At 54.0% G+C, this 20,559-nt stretch overlaps 3 protein-coding genes across 3 annotated transcripts; 2 read left to right on the top strand and 1 right to left on the bottom strand.

Annotated features, from left to right (window-relative positions):
- The first annotated feature begins 39 nt into the window (after positions 1–39).
- On the top strand, positions 40–3,881 carry TYROBP (transmembrane immune signaling adaptor TYROBP). Its single transcript, XM_037518019.2, has 5 exons — positions 40–212; positions 580–606; positions 727–861; positions 1,044–1,087; positions 3,666–3,881. The coding sequence occupies exons 1-5, from the start codon at positions 152–154 to the stop codon at positions 3,729–3,731; spliced, it is 333 nt and encodes a 110-aa protein (XP_037373916.1). The 5' UTR covers positions 40–151; the 3' UTR covers positions 3,732–3,881.
- Positions 3,882–4,094: 213 nt separating this feature from the next.
- Positions 4,095–5,378, bottom strand: HCST (hematopoietic cell signal transducer). The gene is made up of 4 exons (XM_054697136.1): positions 5,302–5,378; positions 4,859–4,882; positions 4,415–4,546; positions 4,095–4,203 (listed from the first exon to the last, which is right to left on the bottom strand). Exons 1-4 carry the CDS (start codon positions 5,342–5,344, stop codon positions 4,163–4,165), a joined length of 240 nt encoding a protein of 79 aa, XP_054553111.1. The 5' UTR covers positions 5,345–5,378; the 3' UTR covers positions 4,095–4,162.
- A 3,359-nt stretch (positions 5,379–8,737) lies between these two features.
- On the top strand, positions 8,738–15,671 carry NFKBID (NFKB inhibitor delta). Its single transcript, XM_037515498.1, has 11 exons — positions 8,738–8,863; positions 9,046–9,106; positions 9,803–10,023; positions 10,324–10,469; positions 10,565–10,670; positions 10,786–10,932; positions 11,048–11,099; positions 11,178–11,326; positions 13,955–14,071; positions 14,395–14,559; positions 15,023–15,671. The coding sequence occupies exons 1-11, from the start codon at positions 8,738–8,740 to the stop codon at positions 15,098–15,100; spliced, it is 1,368 nt and encodes a 455-aa protein (XP_037371395.1). The 3' UTR covers positions 15,101–15,671.
- Positions 15,672–20,559: the final 4,888 nt, after the last annotated feature.

Here is a 20,559-nt window from a genome sequence, read left to right as displayed (position 1 = left end):
GTCTGACTCTTTCTGGTGTTATGTCTCTGTCCCTCCCCTTTGTCCCCTCCTCCCTCCTGCCGGCACCCACGTCAGACTTCCTCCTTCACTTGGCTGGACGCCATATCCCACTGACCCTTAGACTGTGGTGTCCCTCTGCATCGCCTGCGTCATGGGGGGCCGTGGACCCTCCAACCGGCTCCTGATCCTGCCTCTCCTTCTGACTCTGGCTGGTGAGTAGAGGGCTTGGGCTGCTGCCCCTTGAGCCCCTGGACTCCCCTTGGGGTAGGGCGGGGAGCAAGGCGGAAAGAGAGAACCAAAGGTGAGGATCAGGCTGGGAGCAGATCCCCAAACCCCCAAGCCCTGTGGGTCTCTCCCAGAACCTGACCCCCCAAGATTTGGCCTCTGGTAGAAGCAGGGGGAAGAGACGCTGAGGATGTTGCAACAGAACAAGTGGTTTAAGTCACACAGTCCCGCGGCCTAAATGCCGGCCCGCAGGCCCCACCAGACGCAGCTGTGGAGACCCACCCTCCCCAGTGACTACACCCACCTCCCGGTCGGAATCCCCTGCCTCAGCTTACCTTCTTTTTCTCTCCTCAGATCTCAGCCCTGTCCAGGCCATGCAAGGTAGGCTTAGACCCTGCAACTCCCTCCCTACCTCTCAAAGACCTCATCTCTGTCCTCCTGCTCACCCCTCCTCCCAATTCCCCACTTTCACTGACCTCCGCTGACCTGCCACATTCCCAGAATGCAAGTGCTCTGCGGTGAGCCCTGGTGTGCTGGCGGGGATCGTGCTGGGGGACCTGGTGCTGACTCTGCTCATCGCCCTGGCTGTGTACTCCCTGGGCCGGCTGGTCCCGCGGAGGCGAGCGGCCTCGGAGGGTGAGTGAGGCTGGCAGCGATGGCCCAGGACACTCTGAGAACTTGCCTGGCAGGGAGGGGTCTGCTCCCGAGTCACCAGCATACAAAGGGACAGTGATGGGGGGGGGCTTTTGCAATAGCAAAATGGCCCCGACTCATCACCCTGCCTGTCTCTGCACCTTGTCCACCCTTCCCCCCAACAGTGTCCCGGAAACAGCGCATGGCTGAGACAGAGTCGCCATATCAGGTGAGGAAACCAGCTTCTCTCCCTCACATCTCACTCCTGCCCTTTGGGGGGTCTGACCTAAATACTGCTCCCGGGCCCTTCAAACCTAGGCCCTGCAGCCACTTCGCAGGCAGCTCTCCAAACCCTTGAGGACAAGTGGGCCATCTGTCCAGAACTGCGTTCAGGGGCCGCTCCCAACCTGATGCTCCGCTTAAAAAGTGACAGGAAATATAGGGCTTGCTCTGCTTTGCCAGAAGGCAGGCTCCAAATTGTTCTGGAAATGGCTGCCCAGAACAAACCGATTTTGGCAGCAGCTCTCCAAAGGGCAGAGGACGTAATTTAGCCCTAGTTTGCTAACTCTAAAGAGGGGAGGGATCCTTCAGCCCCTGGAGAAAGTGGTGAAAGCTAGGAATTCCTCAAAAACATCCAATCAAGGAATACAAAATTGAGGGCCTCCCTGGTAGCACAGGTGTTAAGTCTCAGCGCTATCAAGCTATCAACAGCCACTGCAGCACGAATTCAATCCCCGGCCAGGGAGCTGACCCACATGGCGCAGCAGACCTCTCCTGTCTCACCCGCTGCTCCCCTCAGCAGTGTATTTCAGTCAGTCTGCCTGATCTGCTCCCCACTCTGTCTCTGGTGAATCCTCTTACCCACCCCACACCTCTGGCCTGCACCCCAGCTCTTGTATGCATAAATAAATCTTTAAAAATAAAAGGAAACACAAAACTGTGCCTATAATCAAGGGGGGGGGGTGCAAGTACCCTTGAAACCGATCTTCAGAACCACAATGCAGATGCAAGTCTAGATGTCAGCCACACCGTCCTTAACACTTTAGGGGGTCATGGGTCTTCTGAGAAGCCAAACAGACCCCTGCCTAGAAAGATGCACACCCAGACTGGTTGTGTGCATGTGTTTCAGGACCCTGTCTGAGGCCTTCCTCTCAGGGCACAGAACCTCCCCACCCCTCCAATCGTGAGCCCCGTTGTGCAAAGTCTGTTTTCTTTATCAGCAGCCGGCTTTGTTTTGCCTCACCTGTGGATAAAATGTCTCTCTGTAAAGTGTAAGGATCCTTTAGGAGTTAGGCCCTGAGGTCTGGAAGACTGAAGGGGCTTTTCAGCTACAGGGAGGCAGTGAGATTTCATTATTCTTTTAATGATTTGTTTATTTGTTTGTTTATGCATACAAGAACTGGGGTGTAGGCCAGAGGTGCAAGGGGTGAGAGGATTCACCAGAGACAGAGTTTGGGGGGCAGAATAGGCGGATCTATTGAAATGCACTGCTGAGGGGAGCAGCGGGCGAGACAGGAGAGGTCTGCTGCACTCTATGGGTCAACTCCCTGGACGGGGATCGAACTCCTGCTGCAGGCGCTGGCAATAGTTTCATAGTGCTGGGACTTAATGCCTGAGCCACCAGGGAGGTCCGGCAGTGATATTTTATTTTTGTTTTTGTTTTAAAGATTTATTTTTTATTTATACAAGAGCTGAGTTATAGGCCAGAGGCGTGGGAGGGTGAGAGGATTCACCAGAGTCAGAGAGGGGAACAGAACAGGCAGACAGACCAAAAAGCACTGCTGAGGGGAGCAGCGGGCATGACAGGAGAGGTCTGCCATGCCATGTGGGAATCTCCCTGGCCGGCTGGGAATTGAACCCGCACTGCAGAGGCTGCGGACAGCTTCACAGAGCAGCGCTCAACCCGCTGCGCCACCAGGGAGGCCCCGGCAGTGATATTTTAAAGACAAATATTACCCCAACTTATTCATTTCTTCAGTGGACTTTGCTGAACATACATATGTGCTAGGCCCTGGAGACACAGCAGCAGAGCTCATGTCCTGGTTGTGGAGACAGACTTGAAGTCGATTGACAAACATGATCATTTGGGAAGGCATCATGAAGGAAATAAAGCTGGCTGATGTGACAGTGACTGGGGTGTGGGGGGCAGAAGCTAGATGGGGAAATCAAGATGCCTCACGGGACTTACAGGGGGAGAAGGAACCATCTGTGGGCAGATCTAGGGAACTAGTGTTCCAGGCAAAGAAAACAGCAGCATGTGCAAAGGCCCTGAGGCTATCATCAAAATGATGACGCCAAGGAGAAAGGGGGACATTGAATGTACTTGAGTAAAATCCAGATCTTTTCCATGGCTACAAGGTTGGAGAAGCTGCCGGGAGACTTGCAGGTCCCTTGGAGAAAACGGTTTTATTTATTTATTTATTTATTTATTTATTTATTTGAAACATTGTAAGATTTGTAAATTACTTTTATTATTTATTTTTAATTTTTTTTTATTTTGTGTGGAAGAGCTGGGGTATAGGCCAGGAGGTGAGAGGATTCACCAGAGTCAGTGGGGAGCAGAACAGGCAGACCTAATACACTGCTGCGGGGAGCAGTGGGCAAGACAGGAGAGGTCTGCTGCCCCATGTGGGTAGCTCCCTGGCCGGGTATCAAACTCGGGCCGTAAAAGTGATGGTGCTGAGACTTTTTGGTGGCCCCTAGGCCACCAAAGAGGCCCTGGATTTAGTTTTTTAAGTATTTTTTGCTGAAACCCTTCTACTTCCGGTCCCCACCCTGACAATGCTGGTTCCTGTCTGCTTGTTTAGGAGCTCCAAGGGCAGAGATCAGATGTCTACAGCGACCTCAATATACAGAGGCAGCAGTACAAGTAAGCCTGAACCACAGCAGTCAACAGCCTAATGCCTGGATGCAGACATTCCTGCTGCCCATCCAGCACCCTATTTTAACCCCCACCAAGATGCGGATCCACAGAGTGTTCCCTAAACATCATACCTCTCCCCACTACTGTTTCCAAATAAACATGGAACACAAAACCACTGTCAAGTTATTCCACACCCTTGGGCTGAGGGAATGGAAATATACAAGGTTGCCGGGGGCGTAGGGGGGAGGTGGGGGGGGGTCTCACGAACTCAGAAACAGCTAAATGGGAGAGAGACTTTAGGGAACAATTCTTTGAAAAATTAGAACCAGAGGTATTTCAACTGGTATTTTATTCCAACACAAGAGTGGGCTTCCCATACCAACATCCACAATCCAGTGTGAGAGGGTCAGAAGTCAAAGGTCCCAGCTACAGGGGGGAGGGTCAGCCCCTGCCAGGCATGTTGATGTAGACTTTGCTTTCTTCTGGAGGCGGGGGAGAGAAATCATGAGGCCTGACCACCCACACTTACACATCGCCCCCTTCCTGGGGACCCCCTGTCTCAGGGGATTCCGCAGGAGTTCCCCTGAGCACCTTCCCCAGGGTTTCCCCAGCACCTCCTCCAGGGCTTCCCCAGGGGCCCCCTCCAAGGGACCCCCCCCTAGGGACACCACTCACCCTCAGACCTGTCCTCACCTTGGGTGGGCCTTGCACGTAGGCGAACATACACAAACACCGCGGCTAGGATCAGCAGCGACACCACCGCATCAGCTGCCACAAGGGCTGCCTGGAGCTTTGGGGACGGGGGCCCACATCCGGGACAGGAACCTGGAGGGGCGGGGACAAGAGAAGCAGGCAGCTGAGGGAGGTGCCAGACCCTAAGGACTGTGCTTTGGGCATAGCAGGGCCTCCCAAAGAGAGGCTGGGGGTCGCTGGCTTCAATTTGGTGATGGGGGTGGTGCTATGGGGAGAGCGTGCCCGGAGAGGGCTGCAGATCCTTTGCGGGCTCTGATTTGGGAGCCAGGGTGAGCGGGTGATCTGGAGAGCCTCTGAGGGTGTTCCAGGACTCCCTGGCCACGCTTTAAGGACAGAAGTAGTCCTAAAGTGGCAAATCGACAGCAAGGAGTGTTGACCTCTCACCTGGCACCATCTCAGCGGCTGCCACTGTGAAAAGAGGAAAAGTAGATCAGGGAAACAGGTGATTCTCGGAAAGTCAGGTGTAGGGAAAGGTGATGTCCCAAGAAAAAAACCTCCACTCTGGGGGGATCAAGTGAGAGAGGAGGGCCAGACTGGGGGATGGGGTGGGCGGAGCTCCCTGAGATCCAGGGAGAGACGAAAAACAGAAGCAGAGGCCCAGAGGCAGCAGTGAGTAGGGCAGATGATCAGGCAGCCTCCCCAAAGCCTCCCCAAATCTCAGCTGCTTTCCCCAAAGACTCAGGCTCTAAAGTCAAATGGATCACCAGGAAGTGAAGAGGCACTGGGAGCAGGACCCACCCTCAGCACCCACCCCTTCAGATGCGACCTGAATCACCCCTTTCACCAATACTCTGCCCGCCAGCCACCCCCATAACCGCTGGCTTCACCTGGGAGCAGAAGCAGCAGCAGGATTTTGCCTGGAGGGACCATGGTGGGCCAGGGCAGAGAAGTTCTAGGGCGCAGTTGTGACAGACAACGCAGAGGCAGAGAGCGGATGTCAACTAGTTGGTGGCAAGATCATTTGCTAGCTTCCTGTATTGGGGAGCGATAGAGGGAGGTTGAGAGGTGGTGGGTCTCAGTGACAGCCTCTGGGCACCAATTCAAGGGAGAATTGGAGAGACCAGGGAGGCTGCCATCATTTTCCAGGCGGGCAGTGACAGGTGGACCAAGGTGTGGGCGCTGGGGAGATTCTGGAAAGAATTTTGAAGTAGATGCAATCTGGGCACCAATTCAAGAGAGAATTGGAGAGACCAGGGGGGCTGCCATCATATTCCAAGCGGGCAGTGACAGGTGGACCAAGGTGTGGGCGCTGGGGAGATTCTGGAAAGAATTTTGAAGTAGATGCAATCGGCGGTGCGGGTGTGTTTGTGCGTGAGAGAGAGTGAGAGAGAAGGATCCAGGATGACCGAAGTTTCTGGCCTGGGCAACTGAAAAGCTGGAGTAACCTTTGACAGATGGAAAGGGAAAGTGCTGAGTTGGAAATGCCTGCGTAGAAGTCAAGTGGGATGACCGTGCATGCATTTGGGGTCCAGGGCCTAAGTCTGGCCTGGACATGTAAATTTGGGGGTTATGGCAAATGGATAGTATTTAAAACCACAAGACTGGATGAGATCACTGAGGAAGTGAGTAGACACCTCCTCCCTGCCGCCCCCAAACACAGACAGCAAGAGAAAAGGAGGAAACAGCCAGGGGAATGGAGAAGGCGCCACAAGGGAGGGAGGAGGAACAGGAGAGTGTGGAATCTTGAAAGCAGGGACAGATTCGGAGAACAGTCAGTGCTGGTGGAGGCACAGAAAGGGGAAATGAGAACCAGCCTCCCACTGGAATGCCAGTGGGCTTCAGGTCTGGGAATTCCTGCCGGTTTAACACACAACACCCAGCCAAGGGTGTAGCTGCAGTGATAATTATTTTTTTCATATTTTTTTAATTTATACAATAGCTGGGGTACAGGCCAGAGGCACGGGAGAGTGAGAGGATTCACCAGAGACAGAGTGGGAAGCAGAACAGGCAGAAAGCACTGCTGAGGGGAGCAGCGGGTGAGACAGGAGAGGTCTGCTGCGCCATGTGGGTAGCTCCCTGACAGGCCGCGAATCGAACCTGCGCTGCAGAGGCTGCGGACAGCTTCACAGCGCTGCGCTCAACCCGCTGCACCACCGGGGAGGCCCCTGCAGTGATAATTTTTTTTTTTTAAGAATTTATTTATTTACTTATTTATTATTTGTTTATTTATTTATACAAGCACTGGGTACAGTCAGAAGCGCGGGAGGGTGAGAGAATTCACCAGAGCCAGAGCGGGGAGCAGAACAGGCAGAAGGACCGAAGTACACTGCTGAGGGGAGCAGCGGGCGGCAGGAGAGGTCTGCGCGCCATGCGGGACCCTCCTCTGGTGGCCGGGGAGCAGCCGGGGATCGAACCGGCGCTGCGGAGGCTGCGGGCAGCTTCGTAAACCAGCGCTCAACCGCTGCGCCACCGGGGAGGCCCAGTGATAATTATTTTTAATGACGAATAAATAAATGCGAATGACCTCTGAAACAGAAGAGATGTGGGGATGAAGAAGAAATCTGAATCCACCTGTCCCACTCTTTCCTACAGCCCTTTCACTCCTGGGGCCCAGGAGGTTGGGGCTCCCAGCTGGCTCCAACCCAGAGCCCAGTAACACCGAACCCTCCCAGCCCAGGGCCAGGAGTTACGGCCTCCAGCACCCCCTTGCACAGAAACCCAGAAGTCCCGGCCCCCAGAGTTCTCCTTCAGGAGGCTGCTACCCCAGGCCCCTTAAAACAAAGATGGGGTCCCAGCTCCCTCATTCCCGGGAGAGCCGGGTCGGAGCTCAGGGGCAGCCCCGCCCCCCGAGGGTGGCTTTGCTGGAGTGTGACGTGGGGAGTCCCGGCCGGGTGGGTGGGGCTGATCCGGGACTGGGCGGTGTCAGAACCCCAGTTTAAAAACTCGCGGGGGCCCGACCCAAGAACGGGGACCCGGCGGCGGCTCCGCGGGGTAACAGCGAGGCTGGCGCAGCGCCGAGGCCGGGGCCCTGGGGGCCCGCCGTCCACGCCGAGGAATCCCAGAGGTAACGGGGGCGGGAGGCGAGGCCCGCTGGGCCTCCCCGAGAGCGAGGCGCCGGGAGTCGCGCCCTCAGGGCCCCGGGGCCGGGGCCGGGGCTTCCAGGCGGAGCCCCGAGGGGGGTACCCGGTGTTTGGAGGGGGCAGGCGGCCCGGACTTCTGGGTCTCGATGAAGCGGGGTTGGGACTCTGGACCCCCGAGTCCCGGGGGTGGGGTGAGGGGCGAGGGGGCGGGGGGGAGATCGGGGATCCGGGGTCCCGGGCGCCGCGTGCGTGAGGGCGGAGGCCCGGGTCCCGGGGTGCTGGGGGGGCGGGGGCCGGCGGCCGGGACCCCCGGTGGGGGAAGGGCCGGAGCGGGGCTGGGGGGCGTGGTCGCCTCCAGTCAGCCGCCGTCGCGGAGCGCAAGGTCGGGCGCCCGGCGCGGGGGTCCACGCCGGCGGGCGCCCCGTCCGTGCCCGGGGATTCCCGGCCGGGCGGGGTCCAGGGTCCCCAGCGGACCGGGAATTCCCCACGTGCGGGGATTCCACTTGCGCCACGCTCGGCCGGCGCCCCGCCCCGCGCCGGACACCTGCGGGGGGAAGGGGCGGGGGCGGGGAATGGAAGATTCCCTTGCGTGAGCGCCGTGACGTCAGCGCGTCGGCGACTCGGAGCCGGCCCTCCCCCGCTTAACCCTTCCCCCGCCGGAACCCGGGCCGCGTGGGCGCGGGCGCGGGCGCGGCGTCCGGAGAGTGGGCGTCCCAGATCGGGGCGCGGGCTCAGGGTCGTGGGGCAGCAGGGGCTCAGCTTCTGCGGGGTGCGCCCTCGACGCTTGGGTCTGAAGCTGAGGCGGGATCCGAACCTCCGGAGCCTGACGAGCTGGGGAACCCTGGACTCGCGGGCTCGGTGTCCTGAGAAAGCAGTGCCAGCTTTTGGGGTAAAGAGATGTTGGCATCTCCAGAGAGGGGTGCCCCGCGCCTCCCGGGGCTCAGGCAGGCCTGGGAGACTGGGGTGGGGGGCTGTGTTTTTCACGGAAGCGGACCGGGGATCGCCAAGGGGCGCCCTCCTCCTCCTTGCGCAGTTTCCACGACGCTGGTGGAAAGTTGGGTCAGGGGGAAAGTGCGGAGCAAAGGGAAGGAAGAGCGGAGGCGGGCCCCGCGCCCGAAATCTTCGATGGGCTTTGGAGCTAGTTCTCAGGCCGCAGCAGTGTGCCAGTTTTTCCGCGCGGGAGGGCGAGGAGGTCGCCCAGATCCACTCCCCCGCGCCCCCGGCGGGGGGACTTGGGGCGCTGATGACTTCCTTCCTGCCGCCAACAGTGAGCCGGAGCGAGCGCAGCCACTGCCCATCGCAGACCGTGAAGAAGCTCCTGGAAGAACAGAGGCGCCGCCAGCAGCAGCCTGCCGCTGGTGGGGTACCGGTGAGGCCCAGGAGCCCTGTCAATCTGGGAGCTGATGGCAACCCCCCACGAGGCCTCCTCCTGTTGGGCAGGGACCCACCCGACTTGCTGGCATGGGGAGAGATGCCCTGGGGGTGGGGAATGGCTGCTGAGAAATCCACCAGGTAAATTCACCCTTTTCCCTTTTTGTTTCTGCTCTCTAGGGACAGTTCCCGGCGCCCCTGGCTCAGTCCCTGACCCCATCTGTGAGTGAGGGTGAGGCTGGTAAGTCTGGGGACTCATCTGGTTCCCTCAACTCCTTCCCTCGCTTCCCTTAGAGCCTCTAACATCCCATCTCAGAACTTTTGGGAACTGACATGCCAGGCTCTCGTTCTTTTTTTTTTTTTTTTTAAAGATTTATTTATGCATACAAAAGCTGGGGTGCAGGCCAGAGGTGTGGGGGGTGAGAGGACACACCAGAGACAGAGTGGGGAGAAGAACAGACAGATCGACTGAAATACACTGCTGAGGGGAGCAGCGGGCGAGACAGGAGAGGTCTGCAGCGCCTTGTGGGTAGCTCCCTGCCTGGGGATGGAACTGGTGCTGCAGAGGCTGCGGATAACTTCACAGAGCTGTGCTTAAGCCCTCGCACCACCAGGGAGGTGCCAGGCTCTCATTCTTGCTGGGACCCCTTAGAAATTTGATCTCCAGGTTTCCCTGCTGATATCCTTTGGGGGACACTAGGTACCCAAGACTCCCAAGTTCATGGTGTTCCAGGAATCTGGGCCCTCCACCTCTCAGTGTCCCAGAAGTCCAAGCGTCTGCTCCTGGTGCCGCAGGATTCTGGGTTCCTTCCCCTTGTGTCACAGAAGCACTCGCTTTCTGTGCCTTGGGAACATCCAGATCCTCATCCAGCTGCTGCAGCTGTGGCTTGCCTGACTCCGGTAACCAGGTTGTCCCCGGCCCTCCTCTCACACGCAGGCCATACTCCCTACCCAGCTCACCAGGAGACTTTGGGCTCCGGACCCGGCAGCCTGGCTCCCCATCCAGGCTTTCCAGACTGGGATCCCAACACGAATGCTGCGTACGCAGACAGCCCCTACCCTTACCTTGCCTCCTCTGCTGCTGAAGGTTTCCTGACTCCTGACTTCTACCCGCCCTCGGACCTGGGGAGGCCGTGTCCGTTTTCCCTGGGAATGGAGGTGAGCTCTAGAGAGGGAATAAGATGCCAAGGGGGCCCCTAAATTTCCCAGTAACCTTCACGTAGCATTCTGAGATGTCTGGGATGGGGTTAAGGTCCCATTCCTCAGATGGGCAAAACTGAGGCCTAAGGGTCCAGAGTCACCTGGCACCAGTGAGACACCCAGCCATTCCCCTGGGCTTCTGTGTGTATGTGGTGGGTCAGGAAGAGGGGAGGGCATTCTTAAGACTGACTCTCCCCCCACTGGCATCCTTCAGGACCCCTGGATACCCGGCTCTATGCAGAACCTTCCCTGTCACAGGCAGGATCTTGGAGGGGTTCTGGACTCCCCTCAGGTCCCCCACAGTTGCCCCCTGTGGTCACCAGCACATCCCTGGACACAGCCCGCGCTCACATTCTGGCTTTGGGGCCTCAACAACTGCTGGCGCAGGATGAGGATGGAGACACGTGAGTATCAGGGAGTGGCCGGGGTGGGGTCTGTGGGCTCCTGGCGCAGCTGGGGGGCTGGCCATACTCACTGCTGCCTCCCCCCTTGTCCTCAGGTTCCTGCACCTGTTTGCTGCTCGGGGGCTGCGCTGGGCAGCATACGCTGCAGCTGAGGTGCTTCAGGTATACAGACGTCTGGACATCCGTGAGCATAAGGGCAAGGTGAGGCCTGGGGTCTGGACTACTGGCTGGATCTGAAGGCAGAGGGTAGGAGGCCTGGGATTTGTGGTTTTCAGAGGGGAGGAGCCTGAGATCTGACCTTTCCTGTCACCCACAGACCCCTCTCCTGGTGGCTGCTGCTGCCAACCAGCCCTTGATTGTCGAGGATCTGCTGAACCTGGGAGCAGAGCCCAATGCCACTGACCACCAGGGACGTTCTGTTTTGCACGTGGCTGCTACCTATGGGCTCCCAGGAGTCCTCTCGGTATGACTTGCTGGCAGGTGGGGTGAATGGGGTGGACAGGTGAGCTAGATCCCAGCTTCCAGGAGATGGAAGAGACCCTAATCCAGCACTCTGCCTTCTCTCCCCCCCGCCCCAGGCTGTGTTCAATTCAGGGGTTCGGGTTAACTTAGAAGCCAGAGACTTCGAGGGTAAGTTGAGCGGTGGCAGGGGGTGCTGGTGGGAGGGGGTGCTCCAGATGCAGAGCCCTCACTGCCTCCGTTCTGCAGGCCTCACCCCGCTCCACACAGCCATCTTGGCCCTCAACGTCGCTATGCACCCGCCTGACCTAGGCCCCCTGGCTCTGAATACCCAGGCCCGAGACAGGTTGACTTGCGTCCAGATGTTGCTGCACGTGGGTGCTGATCACACCAGCCAGGTGAGCTGGGCAGTGGACAGCTGGCCCCTCTGGGGTTTTGAGGTGGGGGCAGGGCACCTTGGTGCTCTACCTCTTCCCAGCGGTGTGGCCTTGAACACTATACTTCTCTGTGTTTCAGTGGAAATACTATTACTGGTCTTTATATATTTTTAAACTTTTAATTTTTTACATCATTGTTCATTTTTAAACTATATTTGCTTCCCCCTACCCCTTCAGGTGGAGTCCCCATAGAGTTTCCTTCCCCAGTGCACCCGTGCACCATCACCTCAGTGCCCTGTTCTCCTCCCTCTCTCCCTCTGATCCCTCTCCCTCCTCCTCCCCTGCAGGATGTCTCTGGTTTATAATTGTCTGGTTTTGCTTTGTTGTGTTTTGTACTGTTATTTTTTTGCACTGATGTCTTATTTGGTTCCCCTACATTCCTGCTATAAGTGAAACCATCTGATATTTTTCTTTATCCTTCTGGCTTATTTCACTGAGCGTAATTCCTTCTAGCTCCATCCTCATTGCTGCGAATGGCATGAGTTTATCTTTTTTGATTGCTGAGTAATATTCCATTGTGTACATATACCACATCTTGATGTAGTCATCTATTTCTGGGCATTTGGGTTGTTTCCAGGTTTTACCTATGGTAAATAGTGCTGCAATAAACATAGGGGTACAGGTGTTCTTTTGGATCAATGTTTTTGTGTTCTTTGGATAGATTCATAGGAGTGGAATTTCTGGGTCATATGATCTATTTTACTTCATTTTTAGTAGACTGAGGAACCTCCAGACAGCTTTCCATAGTGGCTGGACCATATTACTGGTCTTAGTTTATATTTATCAAGCACTGACTTCTCATCCAGCACTGAGCTTTACCGATTAGCTTATTGGCTCCCTAAAGATACCCTTGGATAGGTGTGCCATTGTTACTGATAGGGAAACTGAGGCACAAGGAATTAAAAATCTTATAGCTTGTGAGTTTATGAGAGGGGATTAGGACCCAAGTTTCTGACTTCTGAATCCTGCTCTTAACAATTCTATTCTTATATATTGTATGTATCTCTTCCTTCCCCTGATAGTAGTTTCTTCATCGGCTGGCTGAGAGAATTAAATATCCACTTAATGATTGGGGTGTTTTTAGCTAAAGAATTTTGAGCAAAGATAACGCGCAGAATTAGCACAATAAACTCCGCATATCTAACATCAATAACAATCAATTCAGCTGGTCCTGCTCCAAACATCCCTCTATTTAAGCAAATACCTCTATTTTTTTTAAAGATTTATTTATTTAAATATCTATTTATTTTTTATACAAGAGCTGGGGTATAGGCCAGAGGCGTGGAGGGTGAGAGGATTCACCAGAGACAGAGTGGGGAGCAGAACAGGCAGACGACCGAAATACACTGCCGAGGGGAGCAGCGGGCACAACAGGAGCGGTCTGCTGTGCCATGTGGGAATCTCCCTGGCTGGCTGAGAATCGAACCCACAGTGCAAAGGCTGTGGGCAGCTGCGCAGTGCTGCGCTCAACCCACTGCGCCACTGGGGAGGCTCCCAAATCTCTCTATTTTAAGTAAATCTAAATGTGTTAATTTTATCTGAATACTTGGTATCTTTGGGGCCTCCCTAGTGGCGCAGGGGTTGAGCGCTGGGCTGCGAAGGGGCTCGCAGCCTCTGCAGCACCGGTTCGATCCCCCGCTGCCGGGTGAGGGTCCCACATGGCGCGCAGGCCTCTCCTGCTGCCTGCTGCTCCCCTCAGCGGTGTACTTCGTCAGTCTGCCTGTTCTGCTCCCCACTCTGGCTCTGGTGAATCCTCTCACCCTCCCACGCTTCTGACTGTACCCAGTGCTTGTATAAATAAATAAATAAATCTAAAAAAAAAGGTATTAAAAAAATATACTTGGTATCTTTAAAAGATAACTCTTTTTACCTCAAAACCATTATTCCACCTTTGAAAATCAACAATCTCATATCCTGTGTTCAGATCTTTAGCTCCAAAGTGATGTATGTTCGTTTATTTTTTTAATGAAAACCCCTAGGACTCATGTAAAGCCATAAACCCCTCTATCACTGTTTTCTTTTCATGACTTACTTAGTGAGCCAACTAGGTTGGTCCTGCCCAAAAATACTTTTTTTTGCTGTTCATTTTCATTACAAACCCTTTTAAGACATCCCAAAGTTTCATTATGGAAATGTCTTTGTTTGCTCCAAAATACAGAGAACTGCTCCATATGGAAATGGAGTAAAGTTTTCTTATCCCACTGATTAATGCTGCCCAGCGCCCATCCTGGTAGATAAAGAACAGTCCATGTGGGATGTGGGTGTGCCTGTTACTATGCATAATGGAATATGGGGTGTCCAGGCTAGCTGCCAGCCCAGAGAGCCCCTCTAGAAGATTAGGAATTTCTTTCTCAAAGACACTTGGGCTGGACAGCTGTCACCGTAAGTGTACGTTCTGTGATGTGTGTGATGAGAACCGCAGCCCCTTGGATGCTGGACTCTTGTGCAGTGCGCAACACACGCAGCTGTGTAGGGTACTCCTGGGGGGGACTGGCGAAGGAGGAATCAGGGTCCTAAAGGCTCTTGGATCCTGTGAGAGGGCGCCTGGGTGTGAGGCCTGGCCTGACCTCTGTCATCCCCACCCTGCAGGAGATCAAGAGCAACAAGACAGTTCTGCACTTGGCCGTGCAGGCCGCCAACCCTACCTTGGTTCAGCTGCTGCTGGAGCTGCCACGGGGAGACCTGCGGGCTTTTGTGAACATGAAGGTGGGGGACTAGGTTGCGGCGTGCAGCTTGTGTGAGATACAGCAAGAGGGACAGTGGGATGTTGGGAGTCCTGTGGTGGTGACTGCAGAGGGGACAATGTGTGACATGCACGGGTGCTGTGTGGAATGGGGATGTACGCTGGGAGGTTAAGTGTGGGGCGTAGACAGAGGGGTGTGGCTGTGTGGGGGAACCGGATGTGAAAGGAGCACTTAGGATGTGGACACGAAGGCAGGGTCTGTGTGTGGGAATAGCAGAACAGGAGGTGTGGTGTCAAGGACTCAGCCTGGCTGCACACTTCCTTAGAGGCCTCTGTCTCTCCCCAGGCCCATGGGAACACAGCCCTCCACATGGCGGCCGCCCTGCCCCCGGGGCCGACCCAGGAGGCCATCGTGAGGCGCCTGCTGGCAGCTGGGGCAGATCCGACACTGCGCAACCTGGAGAACGAGCAGCCTGTCCATCTGCTGCGGCCCGGGCCGGGCCCCGAGGGGGTGAGTTCAGAGCCTACCTGGCTGCAGGGTGGCCTCTGACCTAACAGAGTGAACCCCGACCCCTCTCATTCCCAACTTTAGAGGGTGGATTATAACCTTAGAAGGTGATCTTGACCCTCACCCAGCGCCTACTTCAAAATGTCACCTTTGACCTCAGTATTTGACCCCTTACCTCATCATGGGGACTTTTCCTGACCTCCTTCCCTTTGACCCTTGACCCCCACTCCTCATTGCTAACCCCTGACCCCCAACACCTTTCCCTTCATCCTCAGTTCTGGCTCCGGGTCCTTCCTCAGTGTGGGAACTTCCCCTCCAGCTCAGCTTGACTCTGAGCCTCTGACCTTCAAACCCAACCAGCCCCACTCAGCTTCTCCCCCCTCTGACCCCCAGCTTGGCAGGGTCTGCCTCCCCCACCCTCCTTCCAGCCTTCCCACACTTTGCCCCCCCCTTGTCTTGTCTGCAGCTCCGGCAGCTACTGAAGAGGAGCCGTGTGGCGCCCCAGGCCTGTCCTCTTAGGACGCAAACCCAGAACCTGGACTGATTTTTCCAGTCCCCACAGTCCCGTTGGACGTCCAGCGTATGCGAATATTGCAAATCCTTGATGATGGATGTGGAACATCCTGCCATTGGGGTCTTACATTAAAACCTCAAAATGGCTCCTGGGGGGGGTGAACAGTCCCCAATATTTGGGGTACTGTGTTACTCCTCCCCCTCCCACAAGGAGCCCCTTAATGATTTCTGTGAAACTGAGGTCCCTTGATTGTTTCTGTGAAACACCCTGGAACAACCCTTGCCCCATTGGGGTCTGTTGTTTTTCCTTTCCCTAACTCATGTCTTCACACCTGGAACCCCGGATGTAATTTCCCTCCATGATATTTGGAGCACCCCAAAACAACTCCTAATACCATCCCGGTAGAGCTAGGATGACCCCCACCCTCCCCAGGACCCACACCTTTCAGGCCCTTCACCCTGTGACAGAGGAAGGTCTCCCTTAGATGAGCGCCTGTAGGGCCTACTGCTTTCTGATTCAGAGCTCAGCCGGCCCCTTTCCGGGACCCCAGCATTTCCAGTGAGTCCCTCCCCATCCAAAATTCCTATTAAACGCAGTCTGGACTAGACCTGTTGTCTCATCTCTGGGGCCGCTGCTGCGGGGGTGACTGGTGCCTGCGGGGTCATGTCTGGGTGTGAGCGCTGGGTGCCTGGTCTCAATCCTGCCATCCCCACCTCATGGTCTAACTCCAGAGACAGCACAGGAGTCTCTGCTTGTGGGCACTCCCAGACCACTGGTGCCCGCTCTGCCCCTGGTATGAGTGTGACAAGCCTTGAATGCCAGCCGTTCATGTCACTGACCACTCCCACAGCCCTCATCCAGTGGCTGATAAGAGACCGTGTGTCATTCTCCAGGTTCCTTACCTCCCTGTGGGCAACTCGGAAGTGTGTGGGTTTTTTTAAAGATTTATTTATGCATGCAAGAACTGGGGTACAGGTCAGTGGTGTGGGGAGGTGAGAGGATCCACCAGAAACAGCGTGGGGAGCAAAACAGGCAGATTGACTGAAATACACTGCTGAGGGCAGCAGCGAGTGAGTCAGGAGAGGTCTGCTGCGCCATGTGGATTGCTCCCTGGTCACCGGGGATCGAACTTGTGCTGCAGAGGCTGCGGATAGCTTCATAGGTTGCATCTTAATCCCTTGTGCCACCAGGGAGGCCCACGGAAGTGTTTTACGTGGACTTAATGTTCCCCATAGTGGCCCCCACCCCTGCTTGGCTGCTTTCCTTTCTGTGTCTTTTCCCCCTCTCAACAACCTTCACGCCTTCCAAAGAATGTTCTCAAATCCTTGCCTCAGTGTTTGTGTCGGAGGAAACCAAACCATACATACCCCACAGCTGTGCTCTGACCTCAGTTTCACCACCCAAAGCACCCCCACTCCAGAAAGCCCCCTGACCTGAACAGCTCCCCACTGCGTAATCTCTCATGGACAAAAACTAAGCTCCCTTTGGGCATAAACCGGTGTCTCCTATGGGGAAGGTAAAAGTAACAGGCTTGGGCCTCCCCGGTGGCGCAGCGGTTGAGCGCTGGGTTGCGAAGCTGCCTGCAGCCTCTGCAACCGGTTCGATCCCCGGCTGCTCCCTGGCCACCAGAGGAGGGTCCCACATGGCGCGCAGACCCCTCCTGCCGCCCGCTGCTCCCCTCAGCAGTGTACCTCGGTCCTTCTGCCTGCTCTGCTCCCCGCTCTGGCTCTGGTGAATTCTCTCACCCTCCCGCGCTTCTGACTGTACCCAGTGCATGTATAAACCAAACAAACAAATAATAAATAAATAAGACATGCCTCTAGAAAATTAAAAAAAAAAAAAAAAAAAAAAAAAAAAACAGGCTTTTCTGCCCTCCCGCCATTAGGATAGATGATGGAACCCTGCGGTCTTGAATGCATGCCTGATGGCGGGCACCTGGAGTGGGGCGTGGGCATATGTAGATGGGATTCACCTGGGCTGAGACTGGGCTTTTTTTTTTTTTTTTTTTTAAGATTTATTTATTTATTTATACAAGAACTGGGGTACAGGCCAGATGCGTGGGAGGGTGAGAGGATTCACCAGAGACAGAGCGGGGAGCAGAACAGGCAGACTGATGAAATACACCGCTGAGGGGAGCAGCGGGCGAGACGGGAGAGGTCTGCCGCGCCATGTGGGACACTCGCCGGTCAGCCAGGATGGAACCGGCGCTGCAGAGGCCCCAGACGGTTTCACAGTGAGGCGTTCAACCGCCTGCGCCAGCAGGGGAGGCCCAAGACTGGGCTTTTAAGGGTGGCGTCACGGGGATGGCAGCAGAAGCCAAGAGAGAAGAATGAACGGGAGAAGCAGAGAAGCAGAAGCAGAACCACGAGAGAGCAGAGCAGCAGAGACCACCAGAGAAGGCCAGAGAGCCCAGAAATTGTGAAGACTTGCTGGGGGCTGGGAGGCCTGTCAGCCTCCCGGGCTCCCAGTACCCCTGCCTGCTGTGTACCTGGTAAATCCCAATAAACGCCTGCAAAAGCCACTGAGGGCTCCAGGACTCCCTCCTCCTTTACCCCGTCTGCTTGGGTCATAGAAAACCTGCTCTGTCCCTATCCTGCCGTTACACTCCACATCAAAAGTTAAGGCTTAAAACAACTACCACTTACTTGTTCATGAATCTGCAGGCTGGGCTGGATGTCTTGCTCTGGCCATGCATGTGGCTGTGGTCAGCTGGAGGCCCAAGTGGGCTGGACAGCTTTCACTATTTTCTGGCTGCTCTGCGGTGATGGCTGGACCTGCTGGGTGCTGGGGGAGCCCTCCCTCTCCAGGTGGGAGGATAGATGGGTCTCTTCACAGGTGGCTCCAGGAGGGACTTTCCCTAGAAAATAAGCCCCAGTTGCTCCCTGCCCCACCCCTGTGCCTGCTGACATCCCATTGGTCAGTCACCAACCTCAGCTCAGGGGGGCAGGAGGCACTACACAGGAGCGTGAATCCTGGAGGGTAGTTAAGGGGGGGGACTCCCACGCCTGCTCCCTTGTGCCAGTACACACGTGCTGTGCTGTGACTCAGGTAGTGGCAATTGACCTGTGAAAAATTCATAGGAATTAGTTGTATTTCATCAATTCTAAGAAAATTGAAATCTCTCTTACTGCCAATTGGGGGTATAGTTTAATTGCTGCACCTTTTTTTCTTTGCAGTACATAAGTGGCATTTCTTTTCACTGATGACTTCTTAGTTTCTGTTGACGTGAGGTAGATATCCAGACACACACACACACACACACACACACACGTGCGCACAACCCTGAGATGATAAAATGTCTCTTAGGAGACGTGGCATTATTAAAAGAATTAACAAATCATTTTCAATTGTAAAGAAGGAGGGTTTATGGGCACAGAACACCAAATGAGCAATAGCAAAGTTATTTTTCCTATTAAACAATAACAGCTTTAAAATTAATTACGCTAAGTAGTGCCATTAAATTTTAAAGGTTACTAAGGAGTCGTGTGAGCATATTCAGCAATGTGGCCTTTCATTTCCTGTCCCATCTGCTTAATACTCTGTTAGCCTTTTGATCACTTGGCTGTGAAAACCCAAAGGCAGCTTCCCCCACCACCCCCAACCTCTTCCCAGCTGTGGTAGATTAGTCATAGATTTCTGATAGGGTACACCTGAACATATAACTCAGAATGATGTGGCAACTGGGTTCTCTAAGGAAACTGTGGCATTATATCCAATTTGCATCACATGGGCATCTTCCGCCCAATTTGCTACCAGGTCTGTATTTAATATGCATGACCTGTGTTTACATATATTTACGTATATGTCATGCAGTGCCACTGAGAGGATATAGGACCTTTGGGAGAATTAGAAATAGGTGCATCCCATTGGAGCAAAGAAAGTTTGTTCAATAAATGGTGCTGGGAAAACTGGGTCGCTACATGCAAAAGAATGAAGCTTGACCACTACCTCACACCATACACAAAAATCAACTCAAAATGGATTAAAGAACTAGACATAAGACCTGAAACCATAAAATACATAGAAGGAAATATAGGCGAAACACTACGGGATTTGCACATCAAAGACATCTTTACAGACACATCACCCAAAGCAGTGATAGTGAAGGCAAAGATAAACAGCTGGGACTACATCAAATTAAAGAGCTTCTGCACAGCAAAAGAGACAATAACAAAAACAAAGAGAAACCCCACCCACTGGGAGAACATTTTTGCACACAACACTAATGATAAAGGACTGATCACAAAAATCTGCAAAGAGCTGATGAGACTCAGCAACAACAAAGAAAATAATCCAGTCAAAAAATGGGCAGAAGAGCTAAAAAGAAACTTCTCTGAAGAGGAAATGCAAATGGCCAACAGGCATATGAAAAAATGTTCAACATCACTTGCAATCAGGGAAATGCAAATCAAAACTACCATGAGATACCATCTTACACCAGTGAGAATGGCACATATTAAAAAATCTAGCGGGCCTCCCCGGTGGCGCAGCGGTTGAGCGCTGGGTTGCGAAGCTGCCAGCAGCCTCTGCAGCGCCGGTTCGATCCCCGGCTGCTCCCTGGCCACCGGAGGAGGGTCCCACATGGCGCGCAGACCTCTCCTGCCGCCCGCTGCTCCCCTCAGCAGTGTACTTCGGTCCTTCTGCCTGCTCTGCTCCCCGCTCTGGCTCTGGTGAATTCTCTCACCCTCCCGTGCTTCTGACTGTACCCAGTGCATGTATAAACAAAAAAAAAACAAACAAATGAATAAATAAATAAATAAAAACATGCCTCTATTAAAAAAAAAAAATCTAGCAACAACAAATGTTGGCGAGGGTGTGGAGAAAAAGGAACTCTCCTGCACTGTTGGTGGGAGTGCAAACTGGTCCAACCACTATGGAGAGCTGTGTGGAGATTTCTGGACCTACTAAACATAGAGCTTCCATAGGATCCAGCAATTCCACTCCTAGGTATTTACCCAAAGGACACAGAAACATCAATTCCAAAGAACACCTGCACCCCTATGTTTATAGCAGCACTGTTTACAATAGCTAAGCTTTGGAAACAACCCAAATGCCCAAAAATAGATGACTGGATCAAGAAGATGTGATATATATATACCATGGAATATTACTCAGCATTCGAAAAAGATAAACACATGCAATTTGCAGCAACATGGATGGCGCTGGAAGGGATCATGCTCAGCGAAATAAGCCAAAAAGAAAAAGAAAAATACCGGATGGTCTCATTCATAGCAGGAATCTAGAAAACTTAAATAAGGGACCAGGAAAATGAATATAAGAAAGTGAAAAACAAAAATCAACAAAAAACTATGAACCAGAGACACTTTTTTGGGGGTGGGGGGCGGGAGGGGAGGGATTGGGGTCAGAATGGGGCATTTGCAATTGTATGGGGGAATATAAAAATAAAATTTATTATTTAAATTAAAAAAAAAGAAATATAAACATTTGAAAAAAAAAAAAGAAATAGGTGCATCCTCTTTAAGCTGGCT

The sequence above is a fragment of the Talpa occidentalis genome, unplaced genomic scaffold, assembly GCF_014898055.3.
Source record: "Talpa occidentalis isolate TD23 unplaced genomic scaffold, MPIMG_talOcc4v2.1 talOcc4.17, whole genome shotgun sequence".
NCBI classification, from domain to species: domain Eukaryota; kingdom Metazoa; phylum Chordata; class Mammalia; order Eulipotyphla; family Talpidae; genus Talpa; species Talpa occidentalis.
Note: the sequence above shows the minus strand (reverse complement) of the source record. Positions and strands in the feature narration are given on the sequence as shown.

Bases quoted from the DNA above. Each gene is read 5' to 3' on its own strand.
- NFKBID (XM_037515498.1), top strand. From the start codon at position 8,738: ATGACTTCCTTCCTGCCGCCAACAGTGAGCCGGAGCGAGCGCAGCCAC. The intron at 10,933-11,047 runs GTATGACTTGCT...CCCCCGCCCCAG, and splicing joins GGCTCCCAGGAGTCCTCTCG to GCTGTGTTCAATTCAGGGGT. The intron at 11,100-11,177 runs GTAAGTTGAGCG...TCCGTTCTGCAG, and splicing joins AGAAGCCAGAGACTTCGAGG to GCCTCACCCCGCTCCACACA.
- HCST (XM_054697136.1), bottom strand. From the start codon at position 5,344: ATGGTCCCTCCAGGCAAAATCCTGCTGCTGCTTCTGCTCCCAG. The intron at 4,547-4,858 runs GTGAGAGGTCAA...CCGCCCCTCCAG, and splicing joins AGCCGCTGAGATGGTGCCAG to GTTCCTGTCCCGGATGTGGG. The intron at 4,204-4,414 runs GTGAGGACAGGT...CCCCGCCTCCAG, and splicing joins ACGTGCAAGGCCCACCCAAG to AAGAAAGCAAAGTCTACATC.
- TYROBP (XM_037518019.2), top strand. From the start codon at position 152: ATGGGGGGCCGTGGACCCTCCAACCGGCTCCTGATCCTGCCTCTCCTT. The intron at 862-1,043 runs GTGAGTGAGGCT...TCCCCCCAACAG, and splicing joins GAGGCGAGCGGCCTCGGAGG to TGTCCCGGAAACAGCGCATG. The intron at 1,088-3,665 runs GTGAGGAAACCA...CTGCTTGTTTAG, and splicing joins AGACAGAGTCGCCATATCAG to GAGCTCCAAGGGCAGAGATC.